This window comes from Ranitomeya variabilis, chromosome 4 (genome assembly GCF_051348905.1).
Source record: "Ranitomeya variabilis isolate aRanVar5 chromosome 4, aRanVar5.hap1, whole genome shotgun sequence".
In the NCBI taxonomy this organism is placed as follows: Eukaryota; Metazoa; Chordata; class Amphibia; order Anura; family Dendrobatidae; genus Ranitomeya; species Ranitomeya variabilis.
This window is the reverse complement of record NC_135235.1, coordinates 12334842-12355613: the sequence shown is the minus strand read 5'-3', so window position 1 is coordinate 12355613 and position 20772 is coordinate 12334842. Positions and strand designations below refer to the sequence as shown.

The following is a 20772-nucleotide window of genomic DNA, read 5'->3' as shown; positions in this document are numbered from 1 at the left end:
AAATAATGAAAACCTTCAACACTTTCTTGCAGCTGTGAGATCTCTATTCCTCACTATTTTCAGAATCACTGCTTGCTGCAGTGAATGGAAACTTCTCACAGCTGAGGGTTTGTTACATTCCTGTTCAGATTGGAGCTGAACGGATCCATCTCAATCCTGCAGATAGTTTGTTACAATGTATCAGTCTGGAAACAATGTGGAGGCAGATGGGTCTCTAGGCCCCTCAAGGACCGGGGCCGGGGGGACTGTGGCCTCTGCACCCTGTATAGATGTGTCATGTAGCTATAGGGGACCCTGGAGCCTAGAGGGGCCCAAAAGCTCTCTGGCTCATATAAGAAGACTTTTCACATTAGTTGGGGGGGTTTGTTGGGAGATTTTGGGGCCCCTGAACCTGACTACATGACACAAGTCCTGGCCCCTCGGTCACGTTCACGTATGATGGGTCTCCTATATCCAGGCCCCGTCTCTCTGCTCCCCGGTGGTTTCCTGCCCATTTACCGAGTCATCTCCTGACGCCAAACCCAGCAGCGTCTTCCATTACCATCGGTGGGAGTCTAATGGTTCCTGTAACGTTCCAGGCCTGCCGGGGCTCAGAGTTCGATGATGGGATTCAGACCGACTCGGGACCGGCCAACGACTCGCTGGAGACCGACGCCAATCCCAGATACAAGATCCCGGTGGAGGCCGATTTCCTCTTTGCCTACTCAACTGTGCCAGGTACTGATGAGCGGAGAGGGGCAGAGACGCCACCGAGCTGGACCGTGGGCAGGGCCACATCACCCATATCTACAGTATAGGGGTCGCTCCGCAGGGGCCACGGTGGCACCAAACCAGGGAGGCAGCAGCAGACCCAGGACTCACAGCCCCAGGACTCACAGCCCCAGGACTCACAGCCCCAGGACTCACAGCCCCAGGACTCACAGCCCCAGGACTCACAGACACAGGACTCACAGACACAGGACTCGCAGCCCCAAAACTCACAGACCCAGGACTCACAGCCTCTATTTTATTTTTGCTGTAGGGCCCTTCCTTCTTTCGACTAAACAATCAGCCCCCGTCTCTGTCCCAACCGATGTATAAAACTGAGGTGCTGACTACTTATATCAATAGCCCAATATAGAGCAATAGAAATATGCAGTCAGGCAGCCCCCCCTTTTGTCCCAGCCGATGTATACAGGGGGGCCTGGCTGATCATATCAATAGCTGATGTTTAAAGTGATGGGGCTGACTGACTGCTTATTTGACCAGCAAAATCAGCCCCCTTGTCTTTCTATACCTCAGCCATTGATCTCAGCAGTCAGCCAGCCCCCTTCTCTCTATACATCGCCCATTGATCTCAGCAGTCAGCCAGCCCCCTTCTCTCTATACATCACCCATTGATCTCAGCAGTCAGCCAGTCCCCTTCTTTCTGTACATCGGCCATTGATAGCAGTCAGCCAGCCCCGTTCTCTATCTGCACATTGGCCATTGATAGCAGTCAGCCAGCTCCCTTCTCTCTTTATACATCGGCCATTGATATCAGCAGTCAGCCTGCCCCCTCATCTTTCTGCACATTTTCCATTCATGTCAGCAAGTCCCCTTCTCTTTATATACATTGGCAGTTGATATGAGCAGTCAGCCAGACCCCTTATCTTTCTGTACATCAGCCGTTGATATGAGCAGTCAGCCAGCCCCCTTCTGTTTCTGCACATTGGCCATTGATAGCAGTCAGCCAGACCCCTTATCTTTCTGTACATCAGCCGTTGATATGAGCAGTCAGCCAGCCCCCTTCTGTTTCTGCACATTGGCCATTGATAGCAGTCAGCCAGCCCCCTTCTCTCTATTATTCAGCCTTTGATCTCTGCAGTCAGCCAGACGTTCTGTCACAGCCGATGTATGGACAGGGAAGGGGTCTGGCTTAGCTTCTGTGCTGCTCTGCTAATACACGTATTATCAGTATGTACATTTTTCATGAACAGCCCCTTCAATCACAGTAAACATGGAAGACTTTACAGCCTTAGGGCTGTCCCACACGTCCAGATAATTCCGGTACCGGAAAAAATCGGTACCGGAGTTATCCGTGTCCGTGTGCCCGTGAGCTCACATAGGCCATACGTGCGGCACACGTGTGCCACCACACGGAGCCTGCATCGTGCTGAAGCCGCGATTCATATCTTCTGTGCAGCAGCGTTTGCTGCATAGAAGATATGAATAATAGTGTTTAAAATAAAGATCTATGTGTCCGCTGCCCCCCCACCCCCTGTGCGTCCCCCCCCGCAATTCGGAAAATACTCACCCGCTTCCCTCGTTGGCTGTCGCTGCTTCCTGGTCTGGCCGCGGCTTCCACTGTATGCGGTCACGTGGGGCCGCCGATTACAGTCATGAATATGTGGCTCCACCCCTATGGGTGGACACATAGATCTTTATTTTAAACACTATTATTCATATCTTCTCTGCAGCAAACGCTGCTGCAGAGAAGATATGAATCGCGGCTTCAGCACCATGTGGGGGGGACAGCGCTTACTGTAGCGCTGTCTCCTGCACGCACACGGACCCCAGACGGAGAACGTCCGTGTGCGGTCCGTGTTTTACACGGACCCATTGACTTTAATGGGTCCGTGTAATACGTGCGCTCCCACGAACACTGACATGTCTCCGTGTTTGGCACACGGAGACACGGTCCGCAAAAAATCAATGACATCTGCACAGATGCATTGATTTTAATGGGAGTACGTGTGTCAGTGGCTCCGGTACGTGAGGAAACTGTCACCTCACGTACCGGAATCACTGACGTGTGAAACCGGCCTTATGAAGTACTTTGTCTCTGCTTGCTGTCAGTGAATGAGGACAGTCCTGTTTCCATTCAGAACTGTAATCCTGTCCTTATTGGCTCCTGCTCTCAGCAGTGAATACATTGTATCCAGTGTAGACACCAGACTGATACATTGTAACTCAGCAGCAGACAGATTGGTGATAGCATTGTATCTGAGAGCAGGAGCGGCTGTGGACAGGATGGCGGTGTATCCTCATTCACTGACAGCAAGCAGCAGACATCAGCTCTATAGACCCTCTGATCTCCATGTCTCTGCAGGTTACTACTCCTGGAGGAATCCGGGCCGGGGGTCTTGGTTCGTCCAGGCCCTCTGCAGCGTTCTGAACGAGCACGGGAAGCAGCTGGAGATCATGCAGATTCTCACCAGAGTCAACTACCTGGTGGCGACCAACTTCGAGTCCTGGTCCGATGACCCGCGCTTCAGCGAGAAGAAGCAGATCCCGTGCGTGGTGTCCATGCTCACCAAGGAACTGTACTTCTAGAGGATGGTCAGGCCCTCGGGGGCCACATATATTCAGGGAGCCTCCGGGCAACGGTCAAAGCAGAAAACTGGGCCACAAGGTGAATTCCTCCAGGAATCTCAGCATTTCCTTATGTCTGTGTCATGTGATCGTGTCCGTCTTATCTGGGTTCTGTGGACTCCACCGTGCGGATTACAGGGCAGGTCCCAGCCTTAGGCCACGTTCACACGGTCAGAATTTTTACATCAGGCACAATCCGGCGAATGTTGGAAAAAAACGGATCCGGCGCAGATTGTGAAAAACTGATGCGACGGATCCGTTTTTTCAACGGATCCAGCTACCAAATCTAGATAATTGGATAAAAAAAAAAATGTGGAGCATGCTCAGTTTAAAAAACTGGAATCCGGCGGCAGAATCCGGCATTTTCTGGATCCGGCACCTTCCGGCTCCCATAGGCTTCCATTCTACCAAACAGCCAGAAGCGCTGGATCCGGGGCTTCAGGCTTTTTCGCCGGAGACAAAAAACTTTACTATGGACGTTTTTTTCAAGAAACTGAAAACGGCAGCTTTGCTGGATCCGGCGAAAACCGGACGAAACTCAATCTCATCCGGCACTAATACAAGCCTATGGGAAAAAAACCTGATCCGGCGGCAACATTCACCTGATCCGGTTTTTTGAAAATTAGCCAGATTGAGCCTGACAGCGAAAACCTGATGTGAGAAAGTAGCCTTAGGCCACGTTCACACAGGTCAGGATTTGGTCAGGAATTCAGTATTTGTAGCCAAAACCAGCAGTAGGTGATAATACAGAAGTGGTGACGAGTTTCTATTAGACTTTTCCTTTGACTGACTGTTCCTCTCCTGATTTTTTGCTACAAACACTGATTGTTACTGTTCACAGGGAGGATACCCTCAGCTTCCCCACCACTCACACCAATTTGTCATGAACCGGGGTTGTTTGGTTGCCCCTGGTCCTTTCTGAAGGGGATTTATTTATATCCCACTTCCCAGTTCGTTTGGAACTTGCAGCTCTCTGGCGCCCCCTTACCCTCAGGTCACACCAGGTACTGCACCTAGGATAATTAGTTGCCAGAAAGGCTGCCTTACTTTGTACTGGCTAATGGGCACGCTGCAGCGAGGGCGATATAACTACTCTCACTCAGGCGGGCACAATAATTATCAACGCCGTCCGTCACTACAAAGCCTCCCAAACTCACAGGACAAATCCGCTGCCACCAGCTCCGATTTCTTAATTAATAACGGGTACAAGCCAACCCAGATTAGTGGCGTAATTCACTTCAGAGGGCGTGACAGTACGTTATAGAGCAAGGAGAGACAAAGCTAGTAATTTTTCTGTATTTTACTCCAAAAAAGGTAGGCAGTGTTAGCAGAAGTATAAAAAGGTATTATAAAAGTAGACAAGTCATATGTACAGTACAATTACACATAAAATGGGATTAAAGTTGAAAAAACACTTACATTTCGTTCATATCATCTCATGGCTGACCGTGCGCTGTGGAGGAGGGGCACACATCTAGATGCATTACACACCTGTCTCGCAGCAAGACCCAGGACAAAAGATGAGGGAAGACTGCTGTCTCACTTATCTCCCAGCCTAAATCCAAGGCACTCCCCCAGTGATGACCTCACTCAGAGGCTGAATCCTCCCCTTTCTTAGAGTTATGACAAACCATTTTTATAACTAGCTCGCTGTATGAACCTCGTATGAGAACGACACAATGATCAGGATGTGCACTACGTCGGGGGGAATGTTTTAAGTATAAACAAGGCGTAGATACATGACCCGCTTACGGAGCAATCCGCTCCTTGCAACTCGTTGGGTTTAGCTCCTAGCGATTTCAGTGAGCTGTAGATCTCTCAATGGACATCTGGAATATATAATCCTTATATCTGTAGCCCGGATCGGTGCCAGTATACATAAAAGAACAATATAGTCCCATGCATTTTGGAACAGGCTGTACCAGTTATAGCTGGTATCAGGCGGGAGGGAGAATGAGGGGTTTACACAGGGACTGGCTTTCCCAGCACAGAGCCATATAAATTCCTCAGCGATCCCACTGTTAGCACACTGGGCTCACATTACAGCCATATAGCAGGGGGGAGGGAGTTGCCTCTGCAGGCTAAGAGAGAAGCAGAGCTTTCTAGGCAGAGTGAAGGGGGGGGGGGGGGTCGGAAAAGCCCACAGCGTGTGTCTGAAAAGCCATGGACCTTTTAGGTATATACTCAAAACATGGCATATTCATACTGTATTATCGTGACACTGATGTAAAATACTGACCAGATACTGGCCTTATAGGCACAATTCCCAGTAGCCCATTACCCATCCGTTCCTGGGAAAGCTGGGTGAGCACTAGAAGCTGCCAGTACAGATGCTACAGGGCTTCTCACTCCGCTTTCTTCCAGTCCTGAATGGCCACCTGGACCCGGCGAACACAATGCCGCCAACTGGCCAGTTACTCATGGTGATACTGCTTGTCCCAAGCTTTCTCAGAAACACATGTAATGTGATAGGACCAGACAGGAGAGGACGACTCAGGAACCTGCATTTTCTGGAAAAGGGAAATGTGCTCATAAAATCCCTGCTCCTCATCCCGCGAGCGGAATATTTGTGGCACCTCTGTGACCGTCCCGACAGTCAGTATCCTTCATCCCGGGGCGGCCACATCTCCACCCGAAATGTGTTAACGGATTCGTTAATAGCCCCTCCCCCTTCTGTCACAAACTCCGCCCACTGCCTGCAAAAGTCCAAGAAGATTCAATATATGGAATTACAATGAACTATCCACAAACGACGAGAATCAGTCACTGGTCAGGAGAATGCAGCATGAAAGCGGAAAATCCATGCTGGAAAAGTTTTATAAAATAGGTTTTAATAAAAACTTTTATCTTCTTCCTAATGTTTTTCTTTTTATAAAGCAAATATTTTATATTCTCAATATCCTGTGAACCGCATTGGGCGCTATGAATAATACACAAAGTATGAGAAATAAGTGCGGGAGGAAGAGACTGAAGAGACTATAATACTGCTCTATGTACAAGAATATAACTACTATAATACTGCTCCTATGTACAAGAATATAACTGCTATAATACTGCCCTATGTACAAGAATATAACTACTATAATACTGCTCCTATGTACAAGAATATAACTACTATAATACTGCTCCTATGTATAAGAATATAACTACTATAATACTGCCCCTATGTACAAGAATATAACTACTATAATACTGCCCCTATGTACAAGAATATAACTACTATAATACTGCCTCCTATGTACAAGAATATAACTACTATAATACTGCTCCTATGTACAAGAATATAACTGCTATAATACTGCCCTATGTACAAGAATATAACTACTATAATACTGCTCCTATGTACAAGAATATAACTACTATAATACTGCTCCTATGTACAAGAATATAACTACTATAATACTGCCCCTATGTACAAGAATATAACTACTATAATACTGCCCCTATGTACAAGAATATAACTACTATAATACTGCTCCTATCTACAAGAATATAACTACTATAATACTGCTCCTATGTACAAGAATATAACTACTATAATACTGCTCCTATGTACAAGAATATAACTACTATAATACTGCCCCTATGTACAAGAATATAACTACTATAATACTGCTCCTATGTACAAGAATATAACTACTATAATACTGCTCCTATGTACAAGAATATAACTACTATAATACTGCTCCTATGTACAAGAATATAACTACTATAATACTGCCCCTATGTACAAGAATATAACTACTATAATACTGCCCCTATGTACAAGAATATAACTCCTATAATACTGCCCCTATGTACAAGAATATAACTACTATAATACTGCTCCTATGTACAAGAATATAACTACTATAATACTGCTTCTATGTACAAGAATATAACTACTATAATACTGCTCCTATGTACAAGAATATAACTACTATAATACTGCCCCTATGTACAAGAATATAACTACTATAATACTGCTCCTACGTACAAGAATATAACTACTATAATACTGCTCCTATGTACAAGAATATAACTACTATAATACTGCTCCTATGTACAAGAATATAACTACTATAATACTACTACGTATGTACAAGAATATAACTACTATAATACTGCTCCTATGTACAAGAATATAACTACTATAATACTGCTCCTATGTACAAGAATATAACTACTATAATACTGCCTCTATGTACAAGAATATAACTACTATAATACTGCTCCTATGTACAAGAATATAACTACTATAATACTGCTCCTATGTACAAGAATATAACTACTATAATACTGCTCCTATGTACAAGAATATAACTACTATAATACTGCCCCCCATGTACAAGAATGTAACTACTATAATACTGCTCCTATGTACAAGAATATAACTACTATAATACTGCTCCTATGTACAAGAATATAACTACTATAATACTGCTCCTATGTACAAGAATAATTACTATAATACTGCCCCTATGTACAAGAATATAACTACTATAATACTGCTCCTATGTACAAGAATATAACTACTATAATACTGCCCCTATGTACAAGAATATAACTACTATAATACTGCCCCTATGTACAATAATATAACTACTATAATACTACTACGTATGTACAAGAATATAACTGCTATAATACTGCCCCTATGTACAGGAATATAACTACTGTAATACTGCCCCTATGTACAGGAATATAACTACTGTAATACTGCTCCTATGTACAAGAATATAACTACTATAATACTGCCCCTATGTACAAGAATATAACTACTATAATACTGCTCCTATGTACAAGAATATAACTACTATAATACTGCCCCTATGTACAAGAATATAACTACTATAATACTACTACGTATGTACAAGAATATAACTGCTATAATACTGCCCCTATGTACAGGAATATAACTACTATAATACTGCCCCTATGTACAAGAATATAACTACTATAATACTGCTCCTATGTACAAGAATATAACTACTATAATACTGCTCCTATGTACAAGAATATAACTACTATAATACTGCTCCTATATACAAGAATATAACTACTATAATACTGCCCCTATGTACAGGAATATAACTACTATAATACTGCTCCTATTATTATTATTTATTGTTATAGCGCCATTTATTCCATGGCGCTTTACATGTAAGGAGGGGTATACATAATAAAAACAAGTACAATAATCTTGAACAATACAAGTCACAGCTAGTACAGGAGGAGTGAGGACCCTGCCCGCGAGGGCTCACAATCTACAAGGGATGGGTGAGAATACAGTAGGTGAGGATAGAGCTGGTCATGCAGCGGTTTGGTCGATCGGTGGTTACTGTAGGTTGTAGGCTTGTCGGAAGAGGTGGGTCTTCAGGTTCTTTTTGAAGGTTTCGATGGTAGGCGAGAGTCTGATATGTTGCGGTAGAGGGTTCCAGAGTAGGGGTGATACGCGAGAGAAATCTTGTATGCGATTGTGGGAAGAGGAGATAAGAGGGGAATAGAGAAGGAGATCTTGTGAGGATCGGAGGTTGCGTGTAGGTAAGTACCGGGAGATGAGGTCACAGATGTAAGGAGGAGACAGGTTGTGGATGGCTTTGTACGTCATGGTTAGGGTTTTGTACTGGAGTCTCTGGGCAATGGGGAGCCAGTGAAGGGATTGACCGAGGGGAGAGGCCGGAGAATAGCGGGGGGACAGGTGGATTAGTCGGGCAGCAGAGTTTAGAATAGATTGGAGGGGTGCGAGAGTGTTAGAGGGGAGGCCACAGAGCAGGAGGTTGCAGTAGTCAAGGTGAGAGATGATGAGGGCATGGACTAGGGTTTTTGCAGATTCTTGGTTGAGGAATGAACGGATTCGTGAAATATTTTTGAGTTGAAGTCGGCAGGAAGTGGAAAGGGCTTGGATATGTGGTTTGAAGGAGAGATCAGCGTCAAGGATTACCCCGAGGCAGCGAGCTTGTGGGACTGGGGAGAGTGGGCAGCCATTTACTGTAATGGATAGGTTTGTTGGGGGGGTCACGTGAGATGGGGGAAAGATGATGAATTCTGTTTTGTCGATGTTAAGTTTCAGAAATCTAGCGGAGAAGAAGGATGAAATAGTGGACAGACATTGAGGGATTCTGGTTAGTAGGGAGGTGATATCTGGTCCAGAGATGTAGATCTGTGTGTCATCAGCATAGAGGTGATAGTGAGAGCCATGAGATTCTATGAGCTGTCGCAGGCCAAAAGTGTAAGGCTAGGTTCACATTGCGTTAGTGGGTGATCGCTAACGGACAGCGTTGCACGGCGAAAATGTCGCAATTAACGCCGTGCAACGGGTCCGTTAGCGCACCCATTGACAGCAATGTAAATTTCGCCTGGAGCGCATCGCTAGCGCGTGCCTTTTTCGGCTCGCGCTAGCGATGTGCCTTTTTTTGTAGCGCGCCTCAGACGCTGCTTGCAGCGTCCGCGGCGCGCCCGAGGTCCGTTCCCCGCTCTCGCAGATCGGGGATCTGCGAGAGCGGGGACGTTAGCGCGACCCCTAAACGCGGCCCCTACAAAAATATTGCGTTAGCGCAATCCGCTAGCGCTAAACAGATTGCCCTAACGCAATGTGAACCTAGCCTAAATGGAGAAGAGCAGGGGCCCAAGGACTGAACCTTGCGGGACTCCGACAGATAGGGGGCGAGGTGAGGAGGTGGTGTGTGAGTGGGAGACGCTGAATGTCCGGTCTGTTAGGTATGAGGAGATCCAGGATAGGGCCAAGTCTGTGATGCCAAGGGATGAGAGGGTCTGTAATAATAAGGAATGGTCCACTGTGTCAAAGGCAGCCGACAGGTCGAGGAGGAGGAGGGCAGAGTAGTGTCGCTTGCTCTTGGCGGTTAAGAGGTCGTTGGTGACCTTAGTTAGGGCAGTTTCAGTGGAATGGTGTGACCGGAAGCCAGATTGTAAGCCGTCAAAGAGGGAGCAAGAGAGATGGGAGGACAGTTCAAGGTAGACGTGTTGTTCCAGTAGTTTTGAGGCATAAGGGAGAAGTGATATAGGGCGATAGCTAGATACAGAGGATGGGTCAAGAGACGGCTTTTTGAGGATAGGTGTGATTGAGGCATGTTTAAAGCTTGAGGGGAAAACACCAGTTGTTAGTGATAGGTTGAAGAGATGGGTTAGGGTTGGGATGAAGACTGTGGTGAGGTTTGGGATGAGGTGGGATGGATCGGGTCAAGTGCACAGGTGGTGAGTTGTGATCTTGAGAGTAGAGTGGCGAGTTGATCTTCTGTAATGGTGGAGAAGTTGGATTTGAAGGTGGAGGGCTGGGAAGTCGGGAGGAAGGGCTCTGGGGGTTGTTGACCAAAACTGTCTCTGATGCTATCAATCTTCTGCTTGAAAAATGAGGCAAAATCTTCAGCGGAGATAAGTGGGGAGGGAGGAGGTGCTGGGGGACGGAGGAGAGAGTTGAAGGTGTTGAGTAACTGTTTAGGGTTGTGAGACAGGGAGGATATGAGAGATGAGAAGTAGGTTTGTTTAGCTGTGGCGAGTGCGGTCTTGAAAGTAGTGAGGAACTGTTTGAATGCGATGAAGTGCTCGTTGGAGTGGGATCTTTTCCATCTGCGCTCAGCAGCCCTGGAAGCTCGCCTCAGTTCTTTGGTCAGGCTGGTGTGCCAGGGTTGTCTGTTGATTTTGCAAGCTTTGGTATGTTTAAGTGGGGCAGCAGATTCCAAAGCTACAGCTATTGTGGTGTTATATAGAGCGGCAGCGTCATCCACATTGTGTAAGGAACTTATATCTGTGAGAGGGAGGAGGGATTCAGAGAATGAATGTAGGTCAAGGTGTTTAAGATTTCTGCAAGGGTGTGAAAGTTTGTGGGGTGGGGATTGTAGACATGGAGTGGAGAGGAAAGAGAATGTGAGTAGATTGTGGTCAGAAAGAGGAAGAGGCGAGTTAGAGAGTTTAGATAGGGAGCAGAGGCGGGTGAAGATGAGATCCAGTGTGTGACCATCTTTGTGAGTGGCTGCAGAAGACCATTGAGTGAGGCCGAAGGAGGAAGAGAGAGATAGAAGTTTAGTGGCAGCTGAGAGGGAAGTGTCAATGGGGATGTTGAAGTCGCCCATGATGATAGTGGGGATGTCCGCAGAAAGGAAATGAAGTAGCCAGGTGGTGAAGTGGTCAAAGAAGGTGGTGGCTGGCCCTGGGGGGCGGTAAATGGCAGCCAGTTGGAGGGGGAGTAGATGCGCACAGAGTGCACCTCAAAGGAAGGGAGGGTAACAGAGGGTGGCAGTGGGATTGGGGTGAAGGAGCAGTTATCTGACAGAAGAAAACCAAATCCTCCGCCATGCTTGCTGCTGGGGCGGGGTGTGTGAGAAAGGTGGAAGCCACCGTAAGAGAGTGCAGCAGGAGAGGCTGTGTCAGAAGGGGTGAGCCAGGTTTCGGTGATGGCGAGGAAGGAAAGTTTGTTAGTAACAAAAAGATCATGGATGTAGGAAAGCTTGTTGCAGACAGAGCGAGCGTTCCACAGAGCTCCTGTTAGTGGGACAGGGGAAGCGGTGGCTGGGTGAATGGGTATAAGGTTAGAGAGGTTACGGAAGTTTGTGATGGAGCGTGGATGGGAGGTAGAAATGACTGTGGGAATGTGGTGAGGAGGACCAGGATTTGGAGAGATATCACCAGCAGTGAGAAGGAGCACAGAAAGTGTTAGCAGGTCGGAGCAGGAGAGGGCATGAGGTGGCTGTCTGTGCTTGGAGACAGAGGATTGTATGTTAAGGAACAGTTCTGAGGAGGAGGTGAGATGGATGGGGAGGATTGAAGAGGAGATGAACAGTTCCTTACTTGGTGTGGGGATTAGGGGAGGTAGCAGAAAGTGACGGATTATAGGGGTGAGAGTGAAAATAAACAGAAACATTGTTTACAGTGACTGGCCAGTTACCTTCAGTTCCCTTCAGGTTCAATTCAGGTTTTAATTCTAATGTAATCCACACTTTTAGGAGACACTTCTAGGAATCACACTGCAGACTGAAGTCATGCAGACTTTAGCTATGCAATATATGGAAAACTAAGTGCGTTCAGGTGTGGAGCAGAGAGGAGTGGTCTCTGCTCATCTTGGTCAGAGAATTAAGGGTCGACCAGATGCATACAATCAAGACTAAGTAAACAAGGTCATAAATATCACAGGGTAAGCTGGGGTTAGCTGAAAGGCATACCATGAGAATGCTAGGAGCAGAGGAAAGTCTGTGTGCAAAGCTGGGTGATGTACTATGTGCACTTCATAGACAGCAGGAGAGCTGGGTGGATGAACATACCTCCTATGTACAAGAATATAACTACTATAATACTGCTCCTATGTACAAGAATATAACTACTGTAATACTGCTCCTATGTACAAGAATATAATTACTATAATACTGCCCCTATGTACAAGAATATAACTACTATAATACTGCCCCTATGTACAAGAATATAACTACTATAATACTGCTCCCTATGTACAAGAATATAACTACTATAATACTGCCCCTATGTACAAGAATATAACTACTATAATACTGCCCCTATGTACAAGAATATAACTACTATAATACTGCTCCTATGTACAAGAATATAACTACTATAATACTGCTCCTATGTACAAGCATATAACTACTATAATACTGCTCCTATGTACAAGAATATAACTACTATAATACTGCTCCTATGTACAAGAATATAACTACTATAATACTGCCCCTATGTACAAGAATATAACTACTATAATACTGCCCCTATGTACAAGAATATAACTACTATAATACTGCCCCTATGTACAAGAATATAACTACTATAATACTGCTCCTATGTACAAGAATATAACTACTATAATACTGCCTGCTATGTACAAGAATATAACTACTATAATACTGCCTCTATGTACAAGAATATAACTACTATAATACTGCCTGCTATGTACAAGAATATAACTACTATAATACTGCCCCTATGTACAAGAATATAACTACTATAATACTGCCTGCTATGTACAAGAATATAACTACTATAATACTGCTCCTATGTACAAGAATATAACTACTATAATACTGCTCCTATGTACAAGAATATAACTACTATAATACTGCCCCTATGTACAGGAATATAACTACTATAATACTGCTCCTATGTACAAGAATATAACTACTATAATACTGCCCCTATGTACAAGAATATAACTACTATAATACTGCTCCTATGTACAAGAATATAACTACTATAATACTGCTCCTATGTACAAGAATATAACTACTATAATACTGCCCCTATGTACATGAATATAACTACTATAATACTGCCCCCTATGTACAAGAATATAACTACTATAATACTGCTCCTATGTACAAGAATATAACTACTATAATACTGCCCCTATGTACAAGAATATAACTACTATAATACTGCCCCTATGTACAAGAATATAACTACTATAATACTGCCCCCTATGTACATGAATATATCTACTATAATACTGCTCTTATGTACAAGAATATAACTACAATACTGCTCCTATGTACAAGAATATAACTACTATAATACTGCTCCCTATGTACAAGAATATAACTACTATAATAATGCCCCTATGTACAAGAATATAACTACTATAATATTGCTCCTATGTACAAGAATATAACTACTATAATACTGCCCTCTATGTACAAGAATATAACTACTATAATACTGCTCCTATGTACAAGAATATAACTACTATAATACTGCCCCTATGTACAAGAATATAACTACTATAATACTGCTCCTATGTACAAGAATATAACTACTATAATACTGCCCCTATGTACAAGAATATAACTACTATAATACTGCTCCTATGTACAAGAATATAACTACTATAATACTGCCCCTATATACAAGAATATAACTACTATAATACTGCCCCTATGTACAAGAATATAACTACTATAATACTGCCCCTATGTACAAGAATATAACTACTATAATACTGCCCCTATGTACAAGAATATAGCTACTATAATACTGCCCCTATATACAAGAATATAACTACTATAATACTGCCCCCTATGTACAAGAATATAACTACTATAATACTGCCCCTATGTACAAGAATATAACTACTATAATACTGCTCCTATGTACAGGAATATAACTACTATAATACTGCCCCTATGTACAAGAATATAACTACTATAATATTGCTCCTATGTACAAGAATATAACTACTATAATACTGTCCCCTGTGTACAAGAATATAACTACTATAATACTGCCCCTATGTACAAGAATATAACTACTATAATATTGCTCCTATGTACAAGAATATAACTACTATAATACTGCCCTCTATGTACAAGAATATAACTACTATAATACTGCTCCTATGTACAAGAATATAACTACTATAATACTGCCCCTATGTACAAGAATATAACTACTATAATACTGCCCCCTATGTACAGGAATATAACTACTATAATACTGTCCCTATGTACAAGAATATAACTACTATAATACTGCTCCTATGTACAAGAATATAACTACTATAATACTGCCCCTATGTACAAGAATATAACTACTATAATACTGCCCCTATGTACAAGAATATAACTACTATAATACTGCTCCTATGTACAAGAATATAACTACTATAATACTGCCCCTATGTACAAGAATATAACTACTATAATACTGCTCCTATGTACAAGAATATAACTACTATAATACTGCTCCTATGTACAAGAATATAACTACTATAATACTGCCCCTATGTACAAGAATATAACTACTATAATACTGCCCCTATGTACAAGAATATAACTACTATAATACTGCCCCTATATACAAGAATATAACTACTATAATACTGCCCCCTATGTACAGGAATATCACTACTATAATGCTGCCTGCACATCTGATAGCCCTTGGTAACTAGAGGATAATGATACAATGTAACCTTTATATTCTGGGATATTATTGTTCTTCTCTCCAGCTCTCCTCTCTCCTCTCTAGTTCTTGTTCTATCTTTATGGAAGCTTTGTCTTGTTTTACATGTGAAGGGAATGATCTCTTGGATATGGTTCGGGATTATTTGACATTAGTTTTCGTTGACCTGAGGTTTCAGCCCCGTGTTCTGTGACGTGATTAGACATTAGGTGGGTGACTTATACTGTTTTGGAGTCTGCTTGCTTTAGACTGTTTTTCGTTGCCAGTTAGCAGCTTCTGGTCACCCAGATTTCTGCACATCCTGAAAGGCGCATTAATGTGCATAATTATCAATGACTTTCCTTCCCGCTCCTCCTCGTTTGCTGTCAGTCTTTACTGGTATTCTTGCATTTTATTCATGATCTATAGGTGCTGCCTACACTGGAGGAGTAATGATGACAATGTTGTGCCAAGGTGACTCACTGCTGACCCGTTGCCCCCGATCCAGGGAGTGTTAGTGTTTACTCAGGCATTATATTCATGATGACGTTTCAGCTCATTATAAATTAATCCGTAGGTCTTGTTGAGACTGGTTAAGAAATAAAGCCTATGCTGCCCTGTGGTGCCATGCAGCCCACCGTTACACCGCTGAGGGTGCTGATATAATATTCTACATGGGGACAAGGGTCTGCTCCCTACACCCGAGGGTAATCGGTGTGCTCGGCTGTTTGGGGTCAGTGGGTGACGGCAGGAGGCGGCTCGTGCCTCTCAGGTTGTGGTTACTTCTTTGTCACTCACCTGTACAGGTAAATTGTTTGCAGAGAATTATTTCTGTTTTGCTTCCTTGTTGCAGCAGGATGAGACTGGCGCAGCTCCAAATACAACAGCACTCAAGGGGAGAAAATAAACCGGCTGCGTTTCCGGGTAAACGAGAAAAAGCGTCTACATCATATCTGAGTTATAAGACCTAGATCAGCAAACGTCAGGATCCCTCCTGGTCCACGGCAAGAAAGGGGTAAATATCAGAATCCCTCCTGGTCCAGGACGAGAAAGGGGTAAATGTCAGAATCCCTCCTGGTCTAGGGCAAGAAAGGGGTAAATGTCAGAATCCCTCCTGGTCCAGGGCAAGAAAGGGGTAAATGTCAGAATCCCTCCTGGTCTAGGGCAAGAAAGGGGTAAATGTCAGAATCCCTCTTGGTCCACGGCAAGAAAGGGGTAAATGTCAGAATCCCTCCTGGTCCAGGGCAAGAAAGGGGTAAATGTCAGAATCCCTCCTGGTCTAGGGCAAGAAAGGGGTAAATGTCAGAATCCCTCTTGGTCCACGGCAAGAAAGGGGTAAATGTCAGAATCCCTTTGTTACAGGACAGAAGGGGGAAAATGTCAGAATCCCTTTGTTACAGAACTGCAGCACAGAACTAGGACAGAAGGGGGAAAACTGACTATGCACTGAGACTAGACTGATACCCTACGATGGAGCGGGCGACTCATTCCTTGCGACTAGACCCACCGACAATTCTAGGTTAATCTCAGCGAAGACCTATAGATAGGGGAGGAGGTCTCTGAAAGATCTAAGGACTGGATATAAAAACAGGTCACCTTCTAACAGAAAATACAGAGAAGGCTGCAGAAACCAACTGGAAACAGAAACTATAGATAGCAGAACCAGAGACCCCAGAACTGCACAATATCAGGTGAACAGATCAAAATATCATCCAAATAAACAATAACACTCCTACCAATCAATGACCTCAGAATGTCATTAATGAAATTTTGAAAAAACGCAGGCGCATTAGTAAGGCCAAAAGGCATCACCAGACACTAAAAATGACCTTCCGGGGTATTAAAGGCTGTCTTCCATTCATCGCCCTCCTTCACCTGCAGCAAATTATATGCCCCACGAAGGTCAGTCTTAGAGAACCACTTCGCTCCGGTTAGTTGGTTAAACAAATCCGTAATCGGCGGCAACGGCTAAGGATTGCGCACAGTGATCTTATTAATCTCCCGAAAATCCAGATACGGCCTAGCGCCGTCGTAATCTCTATGGGGTGGTAGAGCTTGCGACTCAACCTCTGAAAATACCCTCCAGAAATCGTGAATGGCTTCAGGTAGCTCCTTCTTCACAACAGCAGCAATGTGAACATTACAACAATTACCATAACACTCCTGACCCCAGGGCCTTATAGCACTAGACGACCAGTCCAACAAAGGATTGTGCATTTTTAACCAGGATAAACCCAGGATGACTGGGCAAGGTAATTTAGCAAGAACAAACAAGTCTATACACTCCTGATGTTCCATATTCACAATAAGTGGGAACCCGGAAACCTTTCGAGAAATACACCCATGTTCCAGAGGAGTGTTATCAATAGCCACAACAGGAATAGGAGAGGACAATGGTTCAGAATCAAACTTATATTTGTCTAGGAATTGTTGATCAATCAAATTAAGTGCAGAACCACAATCCACCATTACCTGAAAATCAATGGAATGACCATGATATGTGGTATTACCAGAAAAAAAAACTCCTGCAGACCGTAAAAACATAATACGAACTGGAGTGTTACTCCTACTGACCTTTTTTCTTTCTTTCCTCATGCAAACCTCACATTGCTTAATAAAATGGTCAGCCTTACCACAATACAAGCATAGCCCTTCAGAAAACCTTCTCCCTCTCCTGGGAACCAGAGGACATCGCCCCAAGTTGCATCGGTTCCCCGCAGTCGACGAGGCTATCCTGAAGAGCTGGGCCCAGCATTGTAGGAGCCTTCTCTTCTTTCTGTCTGCCTCTCAGTCTTCTATCCACATGGACAGCTAACTGCATAGCAGTTTCCAAAGTATCAGGTGCAGGATATGCAATGAGCAAATCTTTAACTCTTTCACTCAAACCTGCTAAAAACTGATGCTTGAGCGCTGGGTCATTCCACCTGACCTCTGCGGACCATCGTCTGAACAGTGTGCAATACCTCTTAGCATCACTAGAACCCTGTTTAAGCCGTCTGAGCTCTGCCTCAGCTGATGTGACCCGATCAGGATCATCATATAACAACCCCATAGCAGAAAAAAATGCTTCTACTGATGTCAAACAAGGATCATCCGGATGTAATTAAAATGCCCGGATTTGAGGTTCATTTCGCAATAAAGACATAATAATCCCCACACGCTGTAATTCACTCTCTGAGGATCTGGGTCTAAGACAAAAATATAGTAAACCTGCATTTTTAAATGTAAAAAATTCCTGCCGTTTACCAGAAAAAAAACTCAGGTAATCCTACCTTAGGCTCTTCAAAGCGTGCTCCAGAGTAATTACTCACGTGCTGTTGCAGGTCGGCTACTTCCAAAGTTAACCCTTGCAAGCGTTGAGCAAGTTCTTGGACGCTGCACATATTGAAGGAATCCGGGAGATAATTTTTTTTTTTATATGTGTGGCTGGACAAACTGTTACGGTACTGCAACAGAGGACTAGGATAGAATGGAAACTGAACCTGCACTGAAAATAGGCTAATAACCTACAATGGAGCGGGCGACCCATTCCTTGCGAATAGACCCACCAACGATCCTAGGTTAATCTCAGCGAAGACCTATAGATAAGGGGAAGGAGGTCCCTGAAAGATATAAGGACTGGATATAAAAACAGGTCACCTTCTAATAGAAAACACAGGGACGGATGCAGAAACCAACTGGAAACAGAAACTAAAGATAGAAGAACCAGAGACCCCAGAACTGCACAATATCAAACACAGAAAGCTATCAAAGCACCTAGCCAGAACTCTAGAGGATCAACACTGTTGTCCAGCAAGGACTGGGAGGCAGGTGCTGGGTAATAAAGGGTGATACAATCACCTGACCTAAGACAACCCAGCAACAGGGAAAAAAGACCAGCAGCCAGAAAACCACAAGAAAATGGCGGATGGTCAAAAACAAAATAGATTCTAACACCTTCTTGGTCCAGGGAAAGAAAGGGGTAAATGTCAGAATCCCTCCTGGTCTAGGACAAGAAAGGGGAAAATGTCAGAATCCCTCCTGGTCTAGGACAAGAAAGGGGAAAATGTCAGAATCCCTCTTGGTCCAGGGCGAGAAAGGGGTAAATGTCAGAATCCCTCCTGGTCCAGGGCAAGAAAGGGGTAAATGTCAGAATCCCTCCGGGTCTAGGCCAAGAAAGGGGTAAATGTCAGAATCCCTCCAGGTCTAGGCCAAGAAAGGGGTAATGTCAGAATCCCTCTTGGTCCAGGGCGAGAAAGGGGTAAATGTCAGAATCCATCCTGGTCTAGGACAAGAAAGGGGTAAATGTCAGAATCTCTCCTGGTCTAGGACAAGAAAGGGGTAAATGTCAGAATCCCTCCTGGTCTAGGACAAGAAAGGGGTAAATGTCAGAATCCCTCCTGGTCTAGGACAAGAAAGGGGTAAATGTCAGAATCCCTCCTGGTCCAGGCCAAGGTAAATGTGCTTTGTCCTGCCTTGTGCAGCACCTCAGGGGTGGAGCATACCGCCGGATTCACTCTTGCTTCTTGCTCTGCCCCTTAGGACCCTGCACCAGCTAGAACACAATGTATCTCTTTTTCACATCATTATTTTAGCAAGCCTGATAGGTTAATGACGTAGACTATAAATTAAAGTCTGCAGATGATCATATAAATTCCTGGAGTAATGTTAGTACATCCTGGATTAGCAGAACATTGAGATAACAAGTTTCAGACTAATGGAATTCTGTTTTATTAAAGGGATTATTCCCTCTCCAAACTTTTCCCATATTCTCAATTATGTGTAAAAAAAAGAAAACCTAGCAAACAGCTTTCCCTACCCTCCTGTGGTCCAGCGCATCCTCTCTGCTGCTGCCCGATGTCTATTGATCGGCTGCAACCAATCACTGAGCTCAGCCACTCGCGCCCACTATTATTTCAGAGCATGTTCTGAGCTCAGTGATTGGCTGCAGCCGATCAATAGACACCGGGCAGCAGCAGAGAGGCCGCATCGGACCCGGGGAGGGAAAATATGGCGGATTTTGTTTTTTTAACACATTTCCTTTGGTTAAAAGTTGCCACGAGGGGACAACAATTTGAAGGCATTGAGAGGTGACAAGTAAAAAGTGGACATTGATGAACTGCGGGTCTGCACCCCACTCCCCGGGCCCTTCTTCATACGTTTCATGGACCATCTGCCGTGGGGCCATCGGGGACTGTCTGCAGGCTCATAGATAGTAATCTAAGGTTATCATTATTACGCTGCACTGACGCAGACTTTATGGGGCAAGTCCTCCTCTTCATTATAAGATCTCTGCTTGCTGTAAATAAATGGCCGCCTCCTGGTGACAGTATCGTGCTGCAGAATGTGAAGCTCTTGTGTCACCTCAGGCCTCATAGCTCCCTTGATGGATCTGCTGAATGAGGCGCAGACTGACTGTATGAAGACCTCAGATTCCCCTCTGGCCTCTTCATAGTCTCCGACTGTGCAAAAAAAAAAAAATCCCAGCTCTGAAGTCTGAATGACTTGACATTTATTCACCGGTGCTGGAAAGTCCTCGCTCTGCGTCACTTAAAGAAGCCCTTATCCTCCTCCTCCTCGTCCTCA

At 44.2% G+C, this 20772-nt stretch overlaps 1 protein-coding gene across 1 annotated transcript in view; it reads left to right on the top strand.

The window, feature by feature from the left end:
* The window catches only part of CASP7 (caspase 7), a 41756-nt gene extending 35570 nt beyond the window's left edge, over positions 1-6186 (top strand). The window contains exons 6-7 of the mRNA XM_077258022.1: positions 579-717; positions 3071-6186. Coding sequence (XP_077114137.1) covers positions 579-717; positions 3071-3294 — 363 coding nt within the window. The 3' untranslated portion in view covers positions 3295-6186. The remainder of the gene's footprint in view (positions 1-578; positions 718-3070) is intronic.
* Positions 6187-20772: the final 14586 nt, after the last annotated feature.